Below are 22,688 nucleotides of genomic sequence, written 5' to 3'. Positions count from 1 at the left end.
GAAAATGCAGCATTTAAGGTATTTTTTATTTGGTGAGAGTATATAGTCTGTGGTATTAAAACTCTTATTCATGTTAGTTTAAGGAAGGAACATTGTAGCCATTTCAAAACACTATATTATAAAGCATCATTAAAATTTTGATTTTAAAATGCATTTTATCAGTGATTATCTCTGGAGGTCAGGGGATTGGGGCACTTTCCATTTATCTGTGTTTGAATTTTTTTCTTATGAATGTGTGTTAAAAGTATTTCATTTTGTATAGACTAAAAAAGTCTATTTGTATTTCCTTAGTAATTTTCAGTTATGGGGTTAGAAATTTTATCTCTGTTAAAAATGTGGAACAGTATGGTAAATTTATTTTTTAAAGGCTACTACACAATGTGTTTTTGTATATACATGCGAATGTACCAAATTTACTAAGGCCCTGGTTCTGGAATACTAGAAAACTGTTAGTTTTTCCTTTGGCCTTTCTTGCATCCTACCATTAAAAGGAGCCCCTTTCTCTTAGAAGTAATCACTATCTAACATCTGCCTGGAGATGGGAGGAAAGGAATTTTTGTTTAAAAGAGAGGGAATTTAAGTTTTCCATTAGTTCCCTTGGAAGGATCACATTGATTACAGTTAAGAGTCCAAGCTTACCAGTATCATTGATGAAGGGCCACAGAAAAGATGTGAAGGTATTTTCTTTATTATTGTTTGTAATACTATATACGTTTTTTTTTTTTTTTTGTGGTACGCGGGCCTCTCACTGCCGTGGCCTCTCCTGCTGCGGAGCACAGGCTCCGGACGCGCAGGCCCAGCGGCCACGGCTCACGGTCCCAGCCGCTCCACGGCACGTGGGATCTTCCCGGACCGGGGCACGAACCCGTGTCCCCTGCATTGGCAGGCGGACTCCCAACCACTGCGCCACCAGGGAAGCCCATAAGTATAGTTTTTAAAATACACTTTCTTCAAGAGTTAGATGTGAAATGCTAAAGAGCTCTGATTAACTTTAGAGATAAGGATTGGCTACCCCTGTTAGCTGGGCCGTAAAACAGATATTGGTGAAGAAACATTGTTTCCCCTCAAGTTGCAGTATGAGCTTCTGGTCATTAGTGAACTTGGTAACGTAATTTGTGCTGAACTGTGTACTGGTGGTATACTGTGGAGAGTTACAGAAAAATGTGAATTAAATGAAACTATGACTAATAGCTACCACTTACTGAATACTTACTCTGTGCCAGGTTTTTGTTTTCTGTAATTGTCAAATGTATGTGTATTAAAAATGAGGAAAGTAAATGTATTTTACATATTTTACTGAGCATCAGAGAGGCTTAAGTAACATATAGTAAGGCACCAAAAGAACATGTGATTTACAAGTCGAGCAGATCTGGGTTCATTTCCCAGCTTTGTGTGACCTTGGATAAGTAGGAGGAGGCATTATTTGAGGAGACATTTATAATTATCATTCCTTATGATTAGCAGTAATAGCCCTTAAACTGAGAAGGGCATTTAGAAACTTACTGTTCTACTTTGAAGCAGGATGCCCAAAAAGAAATAGTGGCACCACCAAAGGGAGGTGTATTGAGTGCCTGGTACCTTCAGTAAAAAGGAAGGAGTGATATGGAACTGACCATCCCCTGAAGGGAAGGGCTTTTAGCTGTCAAAATATCTGTGGACCAATCATGGCATTTCCAAAAAAACTTGATTTAAATTGAACATACTGAAGTCAAAGTATTTGTTAATTGATTCATAGATGTGAAATGTAGGACTTGAGAAACATTTGTGGATGCAGCAAATACTATTAAGGGTTAGTTTGCCTTGGGTAGTCTTGTTTACTCTCCTGGTATAATTTTTAGTAGCACTTTGATTCTCAAGAGTCTCTTGATTTGGGTGATTATATAATCACCCTAATTATGTAGACCTTATTTCATTTCTGAAGTTATTCTTTATTCTTGTCAAACATACGCTAGTTATTAGCTCTGCTGGTTCCAAATATGCAAAAAATTAGCATCTGTCATCAGTCAAGTGTTTCAGTACTTTTGGTGCTGCCAAGTTTACTGCCTTTTAGATTGTATCTTATGTAGTTTGAACAATTGTTAGACTTACTAGTTTTAGGACTGCATTTGTTTTTTGTTTTTTAAAAAATACTTTTGATTACAGTAATTTTAAGCAAAATCTGCATATAGACAATTTCTATTTTGAAGTAGAAATATAAAATTAGTTGATTTTTAGATTATGTTTGGATTATATGGGGGTGGTTAAATGTTTATTATTTGTCTTTAAAACAGGATGATGATTGGGGAAACATCAAAATAAAAAATGTAAGTATTATCTTAAGAACACTAGTTATAATGCAGTTCCCTAATTATTACACAAAATGTATTCCAAATGCCTTTATTTCTGTCTGTATATCCAGTTGTTCCAGCACTATCTGTTGAAAATATTTTCCTTTTCTCATTGATTTATGTCAGAGTCTTTCTTGAAAATCATTTGTTGGTTTATTTTTGGACTCTTGTTTCATTGATATATTTGATTAACCTTATACTAGTACTACATGGTCTTGATTACTAAAGCTTTATAATAAGTCTTGAAATAAGATAATGTAAGTTCTCCAACTTTTTCTGTTTCCTCAAGAATATTTTAACTCCTTTGCATTTCCTTATAATTTTAGAATTAGTCAATTCCAGCAAACGGACTCCTGGAATTTTGTTTAGGTTGCATTGAATCTGTAGTTCAGTTTGGGGAGAATGAACATCTTAAAGGTATTGAGTACTGAAATCCTTAAATAAGGTGTACTTCTCCATTTCTCTTAGCTCAGTTCTATAATTTTTCAGTGTAGAGAGCTTGCACGATTTTTGTTAGATTCTGGAACTTAACATTTCTTGGCTATTTAATGATACTTTAAAAAAAAATTGTTTTCCAATGTTCATGGCTAGATTATAAAAATACAGTTTATAGGGCTTCCCTGGTGGTGCAGTGGTTGAGAGTCCGCCTGCCGATGCAGGGGACACGGGTTCGTGCCCCGGTCTGGGAAGATCCCACATGCCGCGGAGCAGATGGACCCATGAGCCATGGCCACTGAGCCTGCGCGTCCGGAGCCTGTGCTCCGCAACGGGAGAGGCCACAACAGTGAGAGGCCCGCGTACCGCAAAAAAAAAAAAAAAATACAGTTTATTTTTAACCTGTGACCTTGCCAAATTCACTTTCTAGTTCCAGTAGTTTTTTTGTAGATTCCATTGGGTTTTCTATGTAAGTAAGCATGCTCTTTGCAAATAGAGGCAGTTTTACTTTTCCCTTTCCAGTCTTTACGGCTGTTACTTCTTTTTTTGCCTTACTTTACTGGCTAGGACTTCTAATACAGCATTGAATAGAAAGTGATGGGAGTGGACATCTTTGTCATTTCCTAGTTCACTAAGACCTTTTAAGTTATGAATGGCTCTTGAATTTTAAGTACTTTTCTGCTGATTAAAAGGATCATATGATTTTTCTCTTTTATTCTGGTAATCTGGCTAGTCTCATTGATTTTTAACTATTAAACCTTGCATTTTTGGCATGTGCAGTTCTTAGATTTCTTGGTCTTTGTGACCTCTTTACACTCTCAAAAATTATTGTGTTTTTTTTGCGGTACGCGGGCCTCTCACTGTTGCAGCCTCTCCCGCTGCGGAGCACAGGCTCCGGATGCGCAGGCTCAGCGGCCATGAATCACGGGCCTCTCACTGTTGCGGCCTCTCCCGTTGCGGAGCGCAGGCTCAGCGGCCATGACTCACGGGCCCAGCCACTCCGCGGCATGCGGGATCCTCCCAGACCGCGGCACGAACCCATGTCCCCTGCATCGGCAGATGGACCCCCAACCACTGCGCCATCAGGGAAGCCCTCAAAAATTATTTTTTAACCCCAAAGAATTTCATATATATGGGTTATGTCGATATTTATTGTATTTGAAATTAAGGCTGAGAAATTAAACATATTATTCATTTAAAAGTAGCAATAGCAAACCCATTACCTTTTTTTTTTGAATTATTTTATTTATTTTTGGCTGCGTTGGGTCTTCGTTGCTGGGTGCGGGCTTTCCCTAGTTGTGGTGAGCAGAGGCTACTCTTTGTTGTGGTGCGTGGGCTCCTCATTGTGGTGGCTTCTCTTGTTGCGGAGCACAGGCTCTAGGCACGTGGGCTTCAGTAGTCGTGGCTCACAGGCTCTAGAGCACAGGCTCAGTAGTTGTGGCGCACGGGCTTAGTTGCTCTGCTGCATGTGGGATCTTCCTGGAACAGGGCTCGAACCCGTGTCCCCTGAATTGGCAGGCAGATTCTTAACCACCACGCCACCAGGGAAGCCCTGTCTACTTCTTTTATCAAGCGTGTTGTAATCTCTAACTATTATTGTGGATTTGATTATGTCTCCTTTCAGTTGTATCAGTTTTGTTTTGTGTATTTTCAAGTTCTGTTATTAGGTGCATGCATATATAGGATTGTTAAATCTTGATGAATTGACCTTTCATCACAGTGAACTGTCCCTCTTTATCCTTGGTAATATTCTTTGCTCTCAGTTTTACTTTGATTTTAATAAAGCTACACCATATTTCTTTTAATTATTGTTTGCGTTTCATGTATTTTCCCATCCTTTTGCTTTTAATACATCTGTGTCTTTGTTTAAAATGGATTTTTTTAGGTTAGCATATACTTGGGTCTTGCTTTTTTATCCAGTCTTACAATCTCTACTTTGTAATTGGAACCTTTAGACCACTTATGTTCAGTGTTATTATCTACATGTTTGGGTTTAATTTACCATCTTGCTATTTGTTTTCTGTCTCATTGTTCTTTTGCTGCCTTCTTTTCGATTATTTTTAATTTTGTGTTTATCTCTGACTTTGCTTTATCTCTCTTTTGTTATTTATGCTTTTATAATAAGTTTTCTGAGAAAATTCACTGACTATGAAATTCAGCGCTTTAAAATGTTCATTTCAGTGTGTTCTGCTATATTCATAGAGTTGTGCAACCATCAGCACTGTCTAGTTTTAAAACATATCATTATCCAAAAAGAAACCCTGTGTTCATTAACAGTCATTTTCCATTCTCCCCTCCATTCCCAGAGTTTTAATGATTTCTCTAGGGTAACAGTTCTCTGAGTGTATCCCGGGAACTCCAGGCAGTACCCAGGACTCTTTCAAGGAATCCTTGAGATCAAAACTGTTTTCATATTTAAAAAATGTATTTTCATGTTGACATTAAGATTTTATTTGCCTTTTCTATTGTTGATTATGTACAGTAATTTTTCAGAGGTTGTGGGACATGTGATACTGCAGCAGATTGAATACAGAAACAAATATGAAAATCCACTGTTTTCTCTTAAGTCAAACATTAAAGACATTTGAAAAAATGTAGAACAATATCAGTCTTCACTAGTTTTGTTTTGAGAATATAATTATCTTTCATAAAATGTTAATTATCTTAACATTAAGTGGGTTTATTGTTTTTGAATGAATATTATTAAAATTTCTCAGTTTTAATTTCTAATACGGTAAATATTGAGAACTACATAACAGAAGTTCTCAATTTTTAAGAATGTGAAGCAGGAGTCATCAAACTGTGAACTCTGAGCCAAATCTGGCCTGCAGCCTGTTTTTGTAAGGCCTGCAAGTTAGGAATGATATTTATATTTTTAAAGGGGTGGGGTTGAAAACAAAGGGTGGGGTTGCAACAAAGATGGTATGTGGCCCAGAAATTCTAAAATATTTATTATATGGCCTTTAATAGGAAAAGTTTGCCAACTGTTGGTATAAAGGGTCCTATGATGATGTTTGATGTTTCTGAATTGCTGTTGTAGGGTTTATATTATGTATCTATAACGAGTGATTTCAGGCATAGTATAAGACTATTACAACAGTGTATTTCCATTTCCCTGCTTTGTGCTGTTGTTGTCATACATATATATAGTTTACTTCTACCTGTTAGAAACTCCATACTACATTGCTATTATTTTTACTTTCTACATTGCTACTTTTGCTTTAAATAGTCATTTATCCTTTAAAGAGATTAAAAAACGTAGAAAACCCATATTTACCATTTCTGGTGCTCTTCCTTTGGATCCAGATCCAAATTGCCATCTGGTATCATTTTCTTCTGCCTGGAGAACTTCCTTTTTACATTTTTTGCAGAGCCTATCTATGAGTTTTCTCTGCTTTTGTTTTTCTGAAAAGCTCTTGGTTTCATTTCATTTTTGAAAAACATTTTTGATTGGTATTAAATTCTAGATTAACACTCTTTCAATACTTGAAAGATGTCTTCTCATTTGTACAGTTGCTGTCATTCTTATCATTGTTCCTCTGCATGTAATGTGTCCTTTTTTCCCTGGGTGCTTTTGAGATTTTTCTCATTATTGGTTTTCAGCAATTTGTTTTGGTCAGGTTTTCTTTATGTTTATTCTGCTTAAACCTCTTGGATCTGTGTGTTTATAGTTTTTATTAAATTTAGAAAATCTTTAGCTATTTCTTTATTTTTTCTGTCCTTCTCTTTCCTCTTTTTTGAGACTACAGCTACACATATATAGGGTAGTTTTGCCCATTGTAGAATTTTACAGGTTTTTTACAGATGTTCATCAGGTTGAGGAAAGTTCTCTTCTATTTCTAGTTTGCTGAGACTTATCATGAATGGGAGTTGAGTTTTGGCAAATACTTTTTCTATATATATTGAAATTTTTCTTTTTAAATCCTTTAATCTCAATGTGATGAACTACACTGCCTTTTTCGAAATAGTAAACCACTTGGTCATTATATATTTTCCTTTTTATATAATGTGGATTCTATTGGTAGTATTTTGTTAAGTATTTTTGTGTCTCTTTTTTGTGAGAGATGGTTTGTAGTTTTCTTGAACTGTCTTTGTTTGATTTTTGCTATCAGTGTAATGCTGACTGTATAAAATGAGTTATGAAGCATTCATACCTCTTCTCTTTTCTGAAAGAGTTTATATATATATATATATATATATACACACACACACACACACACACACACACATATAGTGTCTCATAGAATTCTCTAGTGAAGTTCTCTGGGCTTGGAGCTTTCTTGGTGGGAAGACTTTTAATTCAGAATTTAGAGTCTAGTAAATGTAGGATTATTCAGATGTTATATTTTCTTTACACCGGTTTTGGTAGTGTCTTTTAAGGAATTGGTCTGTTTAGCTTAAATTGTTGGATTGATTGTCATACTACATTCTTACAGGATATCCTACAGATTCTAGAATCTGTAGTTCTGTCGTTCCACCCCTCCCCCAGCCCCCGTATTAGCAAATTGTGATTTCTTGCTTATTGTCTTTATCATCTAGGCAGAGGTTGTAAAGTTTCATTGATACTTTTTTCTCCCCAGTACAAAGAGTTAACTTTTGCTTGTTTATTTATTATTTTATTGATTTCCCCTCTTTGCTTCATTTCCTCCTTTTACTTTGATTTTAATATATACTTCTGCTAGCTTCTTAAGGTGGAAGCATATTTAATTTAATTTTAAGCCTTTTTTGTTGGCTTTCTACTTATCTCTATTGCCTGTTTTTCTATTGTGCCTATATATAGTGATTTTTTTTTTTAAGTTTGTCCTTTAAAATTTTGATTGTGGTAATGGGCAAGTTTTTAAGATTTATATAGTTATAGACTAGAGACATGAGTCCTTTCATCTTTTATGTCAATTTTAGAAAATCTTCCAAAAACAGTAAGACTTTTTAGAAAATAAACAAATGTTTTGTAATTATTTGTTTCATTTTATTTACGTTTAAATCTTCAGTTTCTAATTCATTTTGGGTGTGGCATATCATGAGGTGGAGAACTCAAAGTATTTTTTTTCTAAATTATTGTCCTCAGCATTCTTCATTTTGTAATCTATTTTCTTAATAATTTTAAAGGTATTGTTGTTTTTAGTCTTTCTTCTTTTTCAGAAATTTCTTAGCTGTTGTCATGGGTATGAATTTGCTACATGAATGAAACATTTTGTAAAGTTTCAGAAAGGAATTTTGTTAAATTTATATGATAGTTTGGAATCACATCTTTACATAATTTTTCTATTCCAGAAATCTTTCGTGTCTTTCAGTTTCTTTAGGTGTTTTTTAATATCCCTAAGTAAAGCTTTATAGTTTTCTTATTAAAGTATTACATATTTCTTGTTATGTTTACTCTTAGATATTTGTTGGTATTCTTTCTTTTCTGTTGTATTTTCTAACTGACTGTTGCTAGTATATTCCTCAGATATTTGGTTTTCCTGAGACAGTTGTCTTTTTTTTTTTTAATGTATTTATTTTATTTTTGGCTGTGTTGGGTCTTTGTTGCTGCGTGCGGGCTTTTCTGTAGTTGTGGCAAGTGGGGGCTACTCTTCGTTGCAGTGCGCGGGCTTCTCACTGCGGTGGCTTCTCTTGTTGCGGAGCACAGGCTCTAGGCACACGGGCTTCAGTAGTTGTGACACATGGGCTCAGTAGTTGTGGCTTACAGGTTCTAGAGCGCAGGCTCAGTAGTTGTGGCACACAGTGTTGGTTGCTCTGGGGCATATGGGATCTTCCCAGACCAGGGCTCGAATCCTTGTCCCCTGCATTGGCAGGTGGATTCTTAACCCCTGCGCCACCAGGGAAGCCCGACAGTTGTCTTTTAAGAAAGATTCTTTAGTGATAGCTTAGTACTGCTTTGCTATTATCTTATAGAAAGTTTAAATAAAAATAATAGGTGATAGAATGAAGATTGTTGGATTTGAACATAGGTACCCATAAGACTATGAGTTTGGTGACCTTATTAATTTACTAATTTTAATCTTCGTCTAGATATTTTTATTTTATTGTCCTTTTTTTAAAAAAAATTTCTCCTTCTGGCCTTTTTTTTTCTTTTAAACCTCTCTACCCTCTGTCTTTGTCTCAGATGTTTTTGTCTTCCAGAAAGATATTGAATAAGATGTTCACATTTCAGGATTATGAGACTTAAGGTGACAGTGTCTCTATTGTTCTTCTATTGTATGGAATGGTGTATCTGTACTGAATATAAGTATTCCCTTAAGTTAATAATGTGTAGAATTATAAAATTAGATATTTTGAACTAATTTATATGTTTGGTTTGATATTTTCTAATAATGGAGATTTCAATGCTTTCAAAATATTTCTATTCAAATGTAAATAATGGTTACATTTCACAGTAGACTTTCATAGAAAGAATCTTATCAGTGCTTAGTGTGTTATGGGGAGAAATGATGCCACAAAATATTAATGATCATTTGAAGAATTCTCTCCTTTCCAATATTGAAAACATTCTCAGCTTTCTTTGTGACTGTGTTTTTTCTGTTAGCTTTATTGACGTATAGTATATAGAGAGTAAGGTTCACCTACTTTAGTGTGAGAGTTTGATGGATTTGGTTAACTTTATACAGTCATGAAACCACTACCACAGTCAAGATAAAGAAGTTCCACTATTCTAAGAAGTTTCCTTATACCCCTTTTCAGATAAGCAGATGACCTGTGGCCTGAGGCAGCCACCCTAGTACTTTTTTTTTTTTTTTTAACAGTTCAGTGATCTTTAATGTATTTACAGAGTTGTGTAACCTTCACCACAGTCTCATTTTGGAATATTTTCATCACCCCAGAAAGAAATGAGTTCCCATTTAAAGACACTCCCTATTCTCACCTTCATTTCTAGCAACCACTAATCTACTTTGTGTCTCTCTAGATTTACCTTTTCTAGCAAATAGAAGCATGCAACATGTGTTTTTCTGTGTCTGGCTTCTTTCATTGCACATAAACGTGATCAACTTTTCAGCATTTTCATGAAATTAATTTTTTTTTACACAGGGAATGACTTTACTAATGATGGGGTCAGCAGATGCTCTTCCTGAGGAACCCTCAGCTAAAACTGTCTTCGTAGAAGACATGACAGAAGAACAGTTAGCATCTGCTGTAAGACATACCACATTTTATATATTTGATCACTACTTTTAAGAAATACAGTTAGTAAGATGCCTTTCAGAAAGCATCTACATGTTTTGAAGATTTAATCAATATTAAGATAGATGTTATTAGCAGTAAATAAAAGTTTTATCTTTGAAATTGGCTCAAGGAATCCTATTTTAATTGAATAATTCATTATAAAGTCAGTGAATATCTGTAATAAATATGTGTCTGGCAGATAGTGCTATTTAAATGTTTACTGTTATTTTATGGGAAAACAGGCTCAAAGAAGTTAAATAGTTTAAATGCTGGGATATTTAAATTCTTAAAACCTTCCATGTTGAAAATATACAGTTTATCCTTAATTTAAATGCAGTGTTGGTTTAGAAACTGGCCAACACACACTTGTCAAATATTATTATTATTTTTACTACCCAGCATTTATATAGTACCATTCATTTTTTTGAAGTGTTTCTGTATATATTTTGTTACCCTCTTCCAGTGATAAACCTGCAGATGAGGCAGAACTGATATGATTGTTTTCTTATTTTTAAGAAGGGAATTAAAACAGGATGATTGTCCGCATGATGCAAGTAAAATTTTTTGTTAGGGAAATAAAACATTGTTAAGGTAGAATAAATTGGTATGAGTTGGTAAATTGTATTTGCTTCAGTGTGTTTAGTGATTTATATATGCTGTGTCATCTTTTAAAAATGATTTAATCCTTTTCCTTATCAGATGGAATTACCATGTGGATTGACAAACCTTGGTAACACTTGTTACATGAATGCTACAGTTCAGTGTATTCGTTCTGTACCTGAACTCAAAGATGCCCTTAAAAGGTAAGACAGAAGAGAGATTGTTTTATGTCATATATATATATATATATTAGCAGCTTTATCGTGATATAATCCATTTATCGTACAATTCACCCTTTTAACATGTTCAATTAGATGGTCTTTATTATATTCACAAGGTTGTGCAACCATCACCATGGTCTAATTTCAGAATATTCCCCTGCCCCCCAAGAAGAAACCTCATACTCATTAGCAGTCGCTCCTTATACCTTTCCCACCTCCAGCCCTAGGCAACCATTAATCTACTTTTTGTCTTACAGATTTGCCTATTCTGGACATTTCATATTAATGGGATCATACAGTACGTGGTCTTTTTGCTGACTGGCTTCTTTTACTTAGCATAATGTTTTCTACGTTCATCCATGTTGTAGCATGATTCAATACTTCATTCCTTTGTATGGATGAATAATATTCCATTGTATGGATATACTATGTTTTGTTTATCCATCAGTTGATGGACATTTGGATTGTTTCCATATTTTAGCTATTATGAATAATGCTGCTATGAACACTCAAGCACAAGTTTTTGTGCAGATGAGTTGTTTTCATTTCTCTTGATTATGAGTGGGTTGCTCGGTCACATGGTAACCTCTGTTGAGCAACATTTTAAAAGTATTGTAAAATGTTTAGCGTTCTCCTGCTTCAAGGTTTATGCTGTTCTCCAGTTTTGCATATAACTAAACTTTCAAATCTGCTAACACCTGCTGCATTGATTCCACTCTGGATTCTAAGGTATCAGTTTCTTTTTGGAAATTTTTCTTTGCTTCTTCTAACATTTCTTGAAGTTTCTTCTTGAGAATGGCTAATGAAAACATCACTAATCTGATGAGATATCATTAAGCAGTTGTCATCTGCAAGTGTGATATCCTCACAAGCATCTCCTAAATTTTGGAGTTGTTTCTTTTTTAATTCTGTTTCTTCCTTTAACTGTGATTCTACTTGTATTCTGTGCACATTTATCTTTTGTTGATCTTCAGATGTAACATTGACATCTATGCAGTCATCTTCATGGTGGCTGCCATCTTGGGACTCTGTCTTTGATTATAGCCATCCTAAGGGTGAAATGGTATCTCACTGTGGCCCTCATTTGTATTTACCTAGTGACTAATGATGTTGAGCATCTTTTCATGTGCTTATTGGCCATTTGTATATCTTTGTAGAAATGTCTGATCAGCATATCCTTTTCCTATGCTTTAAATGGTTTGTCTTTTTATTATTCAGTTGTAAGTGTTCTTCATATATTCTGGGTACAAGTCCTTTTTCAGGTAATTTGCGAATATTTTCTTCCATTTTGTGAGTTGTCTTTTCACTTTCTTGACCGCATTCTTGTAGCACAGAAAATTTAAATTTTGATGTAGTTGAATTTTTTTTCTTGGTGTCATATGTAAGAAACCATTGCCTAATTTCTAGGTCATAAAATTTTTTTATGAGTTATATAGTTTTAGCTCTTACATTTAGGTCTATGATCCATTTTTAGGTGATTTTTTTGTATGGTGGGAGGTAGTTTTCCCCATTCTTTTGCATGCGGATGTCTAGTTCTTTCAGTACCATTTGTTGAGAAGACTAGTCTTTCCTGTTGAATTGTCTTAGCACCTTTTTTGAAAATTAATTGACCATAATGTATGTAATAAAAAGTAAGATTGGATTCTCGATTCTAGTCTAGAAACACATACGTTGTATGTTTATCCTTATACCAGTGAGTAACGGTTTTTAAAAGAAATAGAACTTTGTTTTTATACTATTGTATTTACAGTAAACAGTTATCCATGTTTTGAGAACATATCAAATAGTCTATAAAATGAGGGTCCCTTCTCTTCAGTGAGTATAAATGTGTAACTTTAAAAAATATGTAATTTAATTCTGACTACATTTATTACATCTGTTTTGATTCATACATTGCCAGTTATTAATATGTGGTGGAATTCTGAACTACAGTTTGGATTCTTAGCTTTATGAATGCTGTGTGGTTTTTTCTCCCCTACTGGCTTGTGAAATGCTTTGATAAAATTGAGCAGTAGAGAGGAGAGAGAAGGGACATGCAGAAACCTGAGAGTAACTGAAGGTTTTCCGAATTTCTCTGAAGTGAACACTTGTCAGGTATTTACATGAAGTTGCCTAGATTGCCACTAATATACTGCCAGTGCATAAGACAGAGCACTGGAGGTCTGATGGAGGTCTGATGGAGGAAGACTACCAAGTAAACGGGTACTGTTTCAGAACAGCTTTGCTGGGAAATGTTAAAGTCAGTTATTTTTCCTCAGAGATTCATAGTTATTTCCCCACTGTTGTAGTGTGCCCATGGTTACTGATGAGAGGTCTGATATCAATCTCTATTCTTAATCTTTTGTCAGTAACTTTTAGGGTTTTCTCTTTATTTTTGTTTTCAACGTTTTCCAACAGTCCTAAGTGTGGGTTTTCTTTTATTTATCTCATTTAGCCCTCAGTGGGTGCTTTTAGTCTGAGGACTGTTGTCCTAAACTCTGGGACATTCTTAGCCATTATTTCTTCAGATATTGCTTCTCTTCTATTTTACCTTCCTCTTATATTCTAAATATTGGGGTTCTTGGATCTGTTGCTAATGTCTTTTTTTTCTCTGCACTTTTATTTTTATGTGCTGTGTTCTAGGAGAATGCCTCAGTTCTGTTTTACATTTCACTGATTTGTACGTTAGCTTTGTTTCACAACTGCTCATTTATCACAACCTTCTTTTTAATAAAATCTCCCTTTCTTAAGTTTTGGATATGATTCCTGCTTTTATTTCTCTGAGGCTCCAAAGTATTCTTATTTAAAGGTTTTTTTTTTTCCCTGTTTGGTCCTTTAACTTTGTTCTCTTTGGATATATAGATCTTCATTTCTTTGAAGATGGTGTACTTATCTTATGCAGTGTATTCTCTTGTGTCCCAAGTGCAAATTATCTGAATGAGTAGCTTGCTGGGGCAGCTCCCTGTCATAGAGGGTGGCTAGTTGGGACAGATTTGCCTTATTTCCAAGACTTCCTCTTTACTTTTTTCATCTGGGATTCCTTATTATAGCCTCTACGTCAAGGAGAGCTCTCTTTCATGTTTTGGAGTTAACTTCTCTGAGTTTTTTATAAGCAGGGAGATTTCATCTTGTTGCTTCCATTTTTCTTGAAACCAGGTAAACTATTTTGAATTCTAAGTTGTTGTAAGAGGGTGGAAGCCCCTGTACTTACTAACTTAATCGATACAGAATGATGTGGATGAGGTTGTATGTCTTTGGGAAAATGACACTAACTGATAAAATAGGAATGAAAGAAAAGAGGACAATTCCATGAAAGATGCTTTACTGTTGGAGATGCTGAAGTTCATCCTCAAATGTATGGCAGGTTCTGGAGAGTGGGATGTATACTGATGAAGAGTAGAAAGAAAACGCATTTAAGAGAAACAGGCTGGATTAGCTGAAGAGAAGCAGTGAGGGCCAAGAACAATACCTGCAGATAAAATCTGGTTTGCTTGATGCTGCCCAACAGTGGAACCTCATCTTAATGCGGGAGTTCTAAATTTAGAACCTAAAGTGAAAAGTGTATATAATAAAAATTACTCTTGAAAATTCTATGTTACTTGTAAAATACAGTATCACATGACAGTATTTGTGTCTTATTGGAGACTGGCAAGCCAACTCTTAGTAAGTACAAAATAGTCTTTTCATTAGCAATTACTAGACTGCTATTTTACTTTCATTTTCAAATTTGTAGAGGAATGATCTATTCTTGATAGAACTTAGAATTGATAGAATAAAATTGGCTGGACCCAGCTTTTTTGGGGGCATTTTATTTATTTTTATAAATTTATTTATTTATTTTTGGCTGTGTTGGTTCTTCACTGCTGCGCATGGGCTTTTCTCTAGTTGTGGCGAGTGGGAGCTACTCTTCGTTGCGGTGCACGGGCTTCTCATTGTGTTGGCTTCTCTTGCTGCAGAGCACGGACTCTAGGCATGCAAGCTTCAGTAGTTGCAGCACATGGGCTCAGTAGCTGTGGCTCACAGGCTCTACAGCGCAGGGTCAGTAGTTGTGACGTATGGACTTAGTTGCTCTGTGGCATGTGGGATCCTCCTGGACCAGGGCTCGAACCCGTGTCCCCTGCATTGGCAGGCGGATTCTCCACCACTGCGCCACCAGGGAAGCCCTTTTTGGGGCATTTTAAATGTCCATTTTCTGTGTCTTTTTGAGTCAGTTTTGGTAATTTATTTTTTCCTACGAATTTGTCCCTATGTCTTTAAACTATTTTAGCATATGAGTTACTCTGTTTTGGGATCTATTTTTTTCTCCATTTTTATTTCGTATTAGTTACTTTTTCTCTTTTGATTACCTTGCCAGAGGTTTGTGTATTTTTCACAGAATCAGCTATTAGATTTATTCACTCAGTTCTTTCAGTTGTCTGATTCGTTCTACTTTTGTTTGTATTAATGTTTTATTTCTGTTTTCCTTAGGCTTGTTATATTATTTTTTAAGTTGCATGCTTGGATCATTAATTTATTCTCATGTAGGAATGAAAGTATTTAATTCTGAGATTTTGCTTGTTTTCTATTCATTAGATGAGATTGCTCAGATGTTTTTTAAAAAATGTTATAAAAGGGACTTGCCTGGTGGTCCAGTGGGTAAGACACTGTGCTCCCAATGCAGGGGGCCCAGGTTCGATCCCTGGTTGGGGAACTAGATCCCACATGCATGCCACAAGTAAGAGTTTGCATGCTGCAATTAAGTAGTCCACTTGCCGCAACTAAGCAGCCCACATGCCACAACTAAAGATCACGTACGCCACAACTAAGACCTGGTGTAGTCAAAATAAATAAATATTTAAAAAATAAGTTATAAATTCTTATCTTTTCCTTTTGCCCCAAGTTTTTTGTTTTTTGCTTTTTTTATTGAAGTATAGTTGATTTACAGTGTTGTGTTAATTACTGCTGTCCAGCAAAGGGATTTGGTTATACATACATATATTCTGGTTTTTTAATATTCTTTTCCATTATGGTTTATCACAGAATATTGAATATAGTTCTCTGTGTTATACAGTAGGACCTTGTTTTATCCATTCTGTATATAAAAGCTTACATCTGATAACCGCAACCTCCCACTCCCCCCCCCCCAACCCGCGCCCCCTTGGCAACCACCAGTCTGTTCTCTATGTCCATGATTCTGTTTCTGGGATAGGTTCATTTGTGTCATATTTTAGATTCCACATATAAGTGATATCATATGGTATTTGGCTTTCTGTTTCTGACTTACTTCACTTAGTATGACAGTCTCTAGTTGTATCCATGTTGCTGCAAATGGCATTATTTCTTTCTTTTTTTATGACTGAGTAGTGTTCCATTGTATGTATGTGCCACATCTTCTTTATCCATTCAGCTGTCGATGAACATTTAGGTTGTTTCCATGTCTTGGCTATTGTGAACAGTGCTGCTATGAACATAGGGGTGTATGTATCTTTTTGAATTATAGTTTTGTCCAGATATATGTCCAGGAGTAGAATTGCTGGATCATATGGTAATTCTATTTTTACTTTTCTGAGGAACATCCATACTGTTTTCCACAGTGGCTGCACCAGCTTATATTCCCACCAACTGTGTAAGGAGGGTTCCCTTTTCTCCATACCCACTCCAGCATTTGTTATTTGTAGACTTTTTTTAAAGGTATTATTATTTTTAAAAAATTTATTATTATTTATACTATTTAGTTTTTGCTGCATTGGGTCTTAGTTGCAGCATGCAGGATCTTTGTTGCGGCATGCGGAATCCTTAGTTGTGGCATCTGGACTTCCTAGTTGCTGCACGCGGGCTTCTTAGTTGCAGCATGTGGACTGTTTAGTTGCGGCATGCATGTGGGATCTAGTTCCCTAATCAGGGGTCAAACCCAGGCCCCCTGCATTGGGAGTGTGCAGGCTTACCCACTGGACCACCAGAGAAGTCCCTGCCCATTTTTGGATTGGCTTGTTTGTTTTTTCGTTGTTGAGCTGTATGAGCTGTTCGTATATTTTGGAAATTAAGCCCTTGTCTGTTGCATCATTTGCAAATATTTTCTCCTGTTGTCTTTTCGCTTTGTTTATGGTTTCCTTTGCTGTGCAAAACCAAAGTTTGCTTTTAATTATTGAATTATATAGAAACATATACAAATGAATTATCCCAGAGTGAACACGTTCCTGTAACTGATGGGGATCAACAGAACTCTGTTAGCACTCCAAAAATCCCCTCACCAATCCCTTCCTATCCACTGCCCCCACCCTTCTTTGCAAAGTTGTTATACTCACCTGACTTCTAATTTTGAGTAATTTTGCTTATTTCGAACTCTTCATGAACAGAAACATACAGATTATGTTCATTTGAGTCAGGCTCGTTATATTTGGCTTTTCCATGTTGTGTGTGTGTTCATTCATGTTCATGCTGTAGGGCAGTGGTCCCCAGCATTTTGGCAGCGGGGACTGGTTTCATGGAAGACAGTGTTTTCATGGACCAGTGTGGGGGTGGGGGGGAATGGTTTCGGGATGATTCAGAGCATTACATTTATTGTGCACTTTATTTCTGTTATTATTACATTATAATATATAATGAAATAATTACACAACTCACCATAATGCAGAATCAGTGGGAGCCCTGAGCTGGTTTTCACTTGCCACTCACTGATGGGGTTTTGATATGAGTCTGCAAGCAGTTGGTTTATTATGGTCTCTGTGCAGTCAAACCTCTCTGTTAATGATAATCTGTATTTGTAGCCACTCCCCATCACTGCCTCAGCTCCACCTCAGATCATCAGGCATTAAATTCTCATAAGGAGCAAGCAACCTAGATCCCTCACATGCGCAGTTCACAGTAGAGTTTGCACTCCTATGAGAATCTAATGAGGCCGATGATCTGACAGGAAGCGAAGCTCAGGCAGTGACGCGAGCGATGGGGAGCAGCTGTAAATACAGATGAAGCTTCTCTCCCTTGCCTGCTGCTCACCTCCTGCTGTGCGGCTAGGCTCCTAAGAGGCTACATACTAGTACCATTTAGTGTCCCGGGGGTTGGGGACCCCTGCTGTAGGGTACACCATTGTATGTATATACTACCAAATAATTATTCATTTTTCTGTCAGTGAATGTTTGGGTTGATCTGATCTGTGACTGAATGTTGTGAATATTTCACAGATGATAGAAAAGTCAAGACATCCTCTTTTTGTAGGTGATAAAGTATAATAGGCATTAAGTTTATTTGTTTTTTTGGTTTCTTTTTGTTTTTTTTGCGGTACGCGGGCCTCTCACTGTTGTGGCCTTTACCGCCGCGGAGCACAGGCTCAGCGCGCAGGCTCAGCGGCCATGGCTCACAGGTCCAGCCGCTCCACAGCATGTGGGATCTTCCCAGACTGGAGCACGAACCTGTGTCCCCTGCATCGGCAGGTGGGCTCTCAACCACTGCGCCACCAGGGAAGCCCTAAGTTTATTAATTACATTCAGATTTTCTATATCATTATTTAATCTTTATTTATTTGCAAAGATTATGAAAGGTACTCTATTGGTTCTTTTGTCTGAAAAACCTCTCAGTATTTGTATCTGTTAAAACTCTTAGTACCCCTGTCAATTCCTCCTCTTTTCTAGCAGTTTTTTCTTTGTGAAGTTCATTATGAATGTTTGGCTTATTGGATGGTTTTATCTTAATTAGGACTTACAAGTTTTCTTGGTATAATATTGAGAGTTTTAGGGGGATGGTATTAAATTAGCTATGATTTTTCTGTTCTCAGATAATAAAAAAAAGATTGATAATTCATTAATGCAGCTTTTGTCATAAACGTAGTAATAGTTACCTACTCATGTTACCCTGTAACTAGATGTAAATTCATAACAGTGGCAGTTATGTAATTACATACAGTAGATGGGATGCATCTACTTTATGAGTACTTTGTTTTAACTTCAGAAGTGCCCTTTAAAAAGTTGCTAAACTGTCTGACAGGGAAACTATTATGATTTCTTTTTTTTTTTGGCGGTACACGGGCCTCTCACTGTTGTGGCCTCTCCCGTTGTGGAGCACAGGCTCCGGACGCGCAGGCTCAGCGGCCATGGCTCACGGGCCCAGCCGCTCCGCGGCATGTGGGATCTTCATGGACCAGGGCACAAACCCGTGTCCCCTGCATCGGCAGGCGGACTCTCAACCACTGCGCCACCAGGGAAGCCCATATGATTTTTATTTTTTAAATGAACATACATAATTTAGACAACATGCATTATTGTATATTGAAAAATTAAGAATTTTTTAGTTGCAAGAGTTTCCAAAAGATCTAAACAATTGAAAAAAAGAAAGAAAATTATTCCATTGAGTATAATTTAACATAATATTTTCTGTGACCTCTTTCATTCACTTACATAAGCACAGAGTTTTTTTTTCTTTCTTGGCTGCATTGGGTCTTCGTTGCTCCACAGGCTTTCTCTGGCGGTGAGCGGGCGCTACTCTTCATCGCAGTGTGTGGGCTTCTTATTGCAGTGGCTTGTTTTGTTGCAGAGCACAGGCTCAGTAGTTGCAGCGCACAGGCTCAGTAGTTGTGGCACATGGGCTTAGTTGCTCTGCGGCATGTGGGATCTTCCTGGACCAGGGATCGAACCCATGTCCCCTGAATTGGCAGGCAGATGCTTAACCACTGTGCCACCACGGAAGTCCCCTTTTTTTTAAATTGGAATATAATTTACGTCTAGTGAAATGTATGCATCTTATGTGTTCAGTGTGATCAGTTTTGACAAATGCAAATTCTCTGTAACTCATTTTACAATCAGATATATAGAACATTTTCATCATCCCAGGACGTTTTATTGTACCTTTTCCCAGTCAACTGCCCATCTCCCCCAAGTAAACACTGATCTTATATTAGTTTTGTGGGATCTCTCCCATTGCCCGGTGTTTTTACCTGAATGATAATTTTTGATCCTTTGTCGTAAAACATTGTATAAGTAACTACAGTGGTTTGGGTATTTCCTTTAGGGTGGCCAGTCCTTTGTACTGCTGTAAATTAACTGAGAATCATAAAAGTGAATTTAGAAATCATTTAATAGGAACCCTTCATTTTATAGGTGAGAAAACTGACTTGAAATTTAAGTGACTTATTTAGTGTTGTGTAGGAAGTTAGTGCTGAATATAGATTTATTGATTTTGATTTAATTTTTTTTGTTTGTTTGTGTTTTTGTTTTTGTTGTTTTTGCGGTACACGGGTACACTGTTGTGGCCTCTCCCGTTGCGGAGCACAGGCTCCGGATGCGCAGGCTCAGTGGCCGTGGCTCACGGGCCCAGCTGCTCCGCGGCATGTAGGATCTTTCCAGACCGGGGCACGAACCCGTGTCCCCTGCATTGGCAGGCAGACTCTCAACCACTGCGCCAACAGGGAAGCCCTGATCTAATGTTTTTGATCTAATGATTTTTTCTTCATTTCTGAAATTATATTTTATTTTCTTTGTAATAATGGATATTAAATATGTGCTTTTTAATTTTATTTTTTTAACATCTTTAGTGGAGTATAATTGCTTTATAATGTTGTGTTTCTGCTGTATAACAAAGTGAGTCAGCTATATGTACTTTTTTGTTTACACAATTTTTAGAAAATGTTATAGATGAGTTAGACAAGAGGAAAGAATTTAAAGTAGGCTTCATTCATCTAATTTCCGTTTTTTCTTAGCAGTCCTTTTTTGCCCATGTAATTCTTAAAGGAACAAGACCAGAAGAGAAGAAAAAATGGTGGGAACAACTCAGAGAAACTTGTAGTTGAGGGTTTCATAATAAGTCCTTTGAACTAATTTCTTCCCATTTGAATTTCAGAATAAAGTGAATATTTAATTCTGTCTTAATGTTCCTAGGTATGCAGGTGCCTTGAGAGCTTCAGGGGAAATGGCTTCAGCACAGTATATTACTGCAGGTGGGTATCTTAAATATACTACTTTTCAAGAGGGAGTATGGTATTCAATAAACGTCATTTTTCACTCACAGTTTTTTTAGTATCTTTCTGTTTTCAAAATGTATTTTTAAAACATCACCTCATTAAAATTAGAGTACTTACACTTACATTAAACAACTTGGGACTTTTTTTTTTTTTTTTTTGGCGGTACGCGGGCCTCTCACTGTTGTGGCCTCTCCCGCTGCAGAGCACAGGCTCCGGACGCGCAGGCTCAGCGGCCATGGCTCACAGGCCCAGCCGCTCCACAGCATGTGGGATCTTCCCAGACCGGGGCATGAACCCGTGTCCCCTGCATCGGCAGGCAGACTCCAGCCACTGCGCCACCAGGGAAGCCCTGTAATGTCTTTATTGAGAGATAATTCACATACCGTACTATTCACCCATTTAAATTATACAATTCACTGTTTTTTAGTTTACTCATAGAGTTATGCAGTCATCACCACAATCAAATTTAGAATATTTTTATCACTAGAAAATAAATCCTGTAACAGCAGTCACCCTGTTTCCTGTCACTACTACCAGCCCTGTGCAACCAGTAATCTACTGTCAGTCTGCGGATTTGCCAATTCTAGAATGTTGATATAAATGGAATTGTACAATACATGGTCTGTTTTGATGGCTTCTTTCACTTAGAATGTTTTTGAGGTTCAGCCACATCGTAAACATGTATCAGTACTTCATTCCTTTTTATTGCTGAGTAAGATTCCATTGTATTGGATATATCACATTTCATTTATCCTTTCATCATTGATAAGACATTTGGGTAGTTTCCACTTTTTGACCAATATAAATATTGCTAAACATTTGTGTACAAGTCTGTGTGGACATATGTTTTCATTTCTCTTGGGTATATGTCTAGGAGAGGAATTGTTGGGTCACATGGTAACTATGTGAGGAACTGCCAGACTGTTTTCCAAAGCAGCTGCATCATCTTATATTCCTCCCAGCATGTATGAAGATTCTGATTTCTTTGTATCCTCACTGACACTAGGTATTGAATGTCTTTGATTATCGCCATTCTAGGGGTGTGAAATGGTATCTCATTGTGGTCAATCATTAATTTGTAATACTATAAACAGTAGGTTTCTTTGCATCATTTGGAATTAGTGAGATTTTCCTCTAACCTTTTTCCCTGAAAGTAGATTCATTTGTTGAAATGTTTTGTTTTCTTTTTTGAAGATGTTGGGGGTAGGAGTTTATTAATTTATTTATTTAATTTTGCTGTGTTGGGTCTTCATTTCTGTGCGAGGGCTTTCTCTAGTTGTGGCAAGTGGGGGCCACTCTTCATCGCGGTGCGCGGGCCTCTCACTCTCGCAGCCTCTCTTGTTGCGGAGCACAGGCTCCCGACACGCAGGCTCAGTAGTTGTGGCTCACCGACCTAGTTGCCCTGCGGCATGTGGGATCCTCCCAGACCAGGGCTCGAACCCATGTCCCCTGCATTAGCAGGCAGATTCTCAACCACTGCGCCACCAGGGAAGCCCCCTGAAATGAAGTTTTTACTGGGAAAATGTGATCATATATCTAGTTCATCTTGTAACTTACGTATCTAAGAGTTGCTCAGAATTTCAACAGCTTCTCCAGAGTCTTACAGGAGGTTTGCAGTATTTATGGGATGAAAAATACCGTTCTTTACTTTTTGCTTCTTGATTTTTTAAGTTTTTATTTTGAAATAAATTTCAATTCACAGAAAAGTTGCAAGAATTCACCAGTTACTAACTTTTTGTCACATCTGGTTCATCATTCTGTGTAATGCATGTTCTTTTTTTCTGAACCATTTGAGAATAAGTTGCAGACATCCTGTTTTTTGTTCCTGAATACCTCAGTATGTATTTCCTGAGAATAAGGACATTCATAGCCACAAGATGGTTATTTTTCAAAGTCTGGGAGTTTAACACTGATGTTAACTCGTAATACTGACTTGATTAAATTTTGCCAATTAACCCTGTACTGCCCATTATAAAGTTGTTTTTCTTTTTTGCTTCAGGAGCCAATTTAGGATCACACATTGCACTTAGTTATGTTGTT

At 36.7% G+C, this 22,688-nt stretch overlaps 1 protein-coding gene and 1 pseudogene across 2 annotated transcripts in view; one reads left to right on the top strand and one right to left on the bottom strand.

The window, feature by feature from the left end:
• The window catches only part of USP14 (ubiquitin specific peptidase 14), a 46,643-nt gene that overhangs the window by 5,288 nt on the left and 18,667 nt on the right, over positions 1 to 22,688 (top strand). For both annotated transcript variants that reach the window (XM_004322016.4, XM_019930560.1), the window contains exons 3-6: positions 2,271 to 2,303; positions 9,786 to 9,890; positions 10,620 to 10,723; positions 20,566 to 20,624. In XM_004322016.4, the coding sequence (XP_004322064.1) occupies positions 2,271 to 2,303; positions 9,786 to 9,890; positions 10,620 to 10,723; positions 20,566 to 20,624 (301 nt within the window). The remainder of the gene's footprint in view (positions 1 to 2,270; positions 2,304 to 9,785; positions 9,891 to 10,619; positions 10,724 to 20,565; positions 20,625 to 22,688) is intronic.
• On the bottom strand, positions 11,365 to 11,760 carry LOC109549205 (prefoldin subunit 4 pseudogene; annotated as a pseudogene).

Source organism: Tursiops truncatus, chromosome 13, assembly GCF_011762595.2.
Source record: "Tursiops truncatus isolate mTurTru1 chromosome 13, mTurTru1.mat.Y, whole genome shotgun sequence".
Classification (NCBI taxonomy): domain Eukaryota; kingdom Metazoa; phylum Chordata; class Mammalia; order Artiodactyla; family Delphinidae; genus Tursiops; species Tursiops truncatus.
Note: the sequence above shows the minus strand (reverse complement) of the source record. Positions and strands in the feature narration are given on the sequence as shown.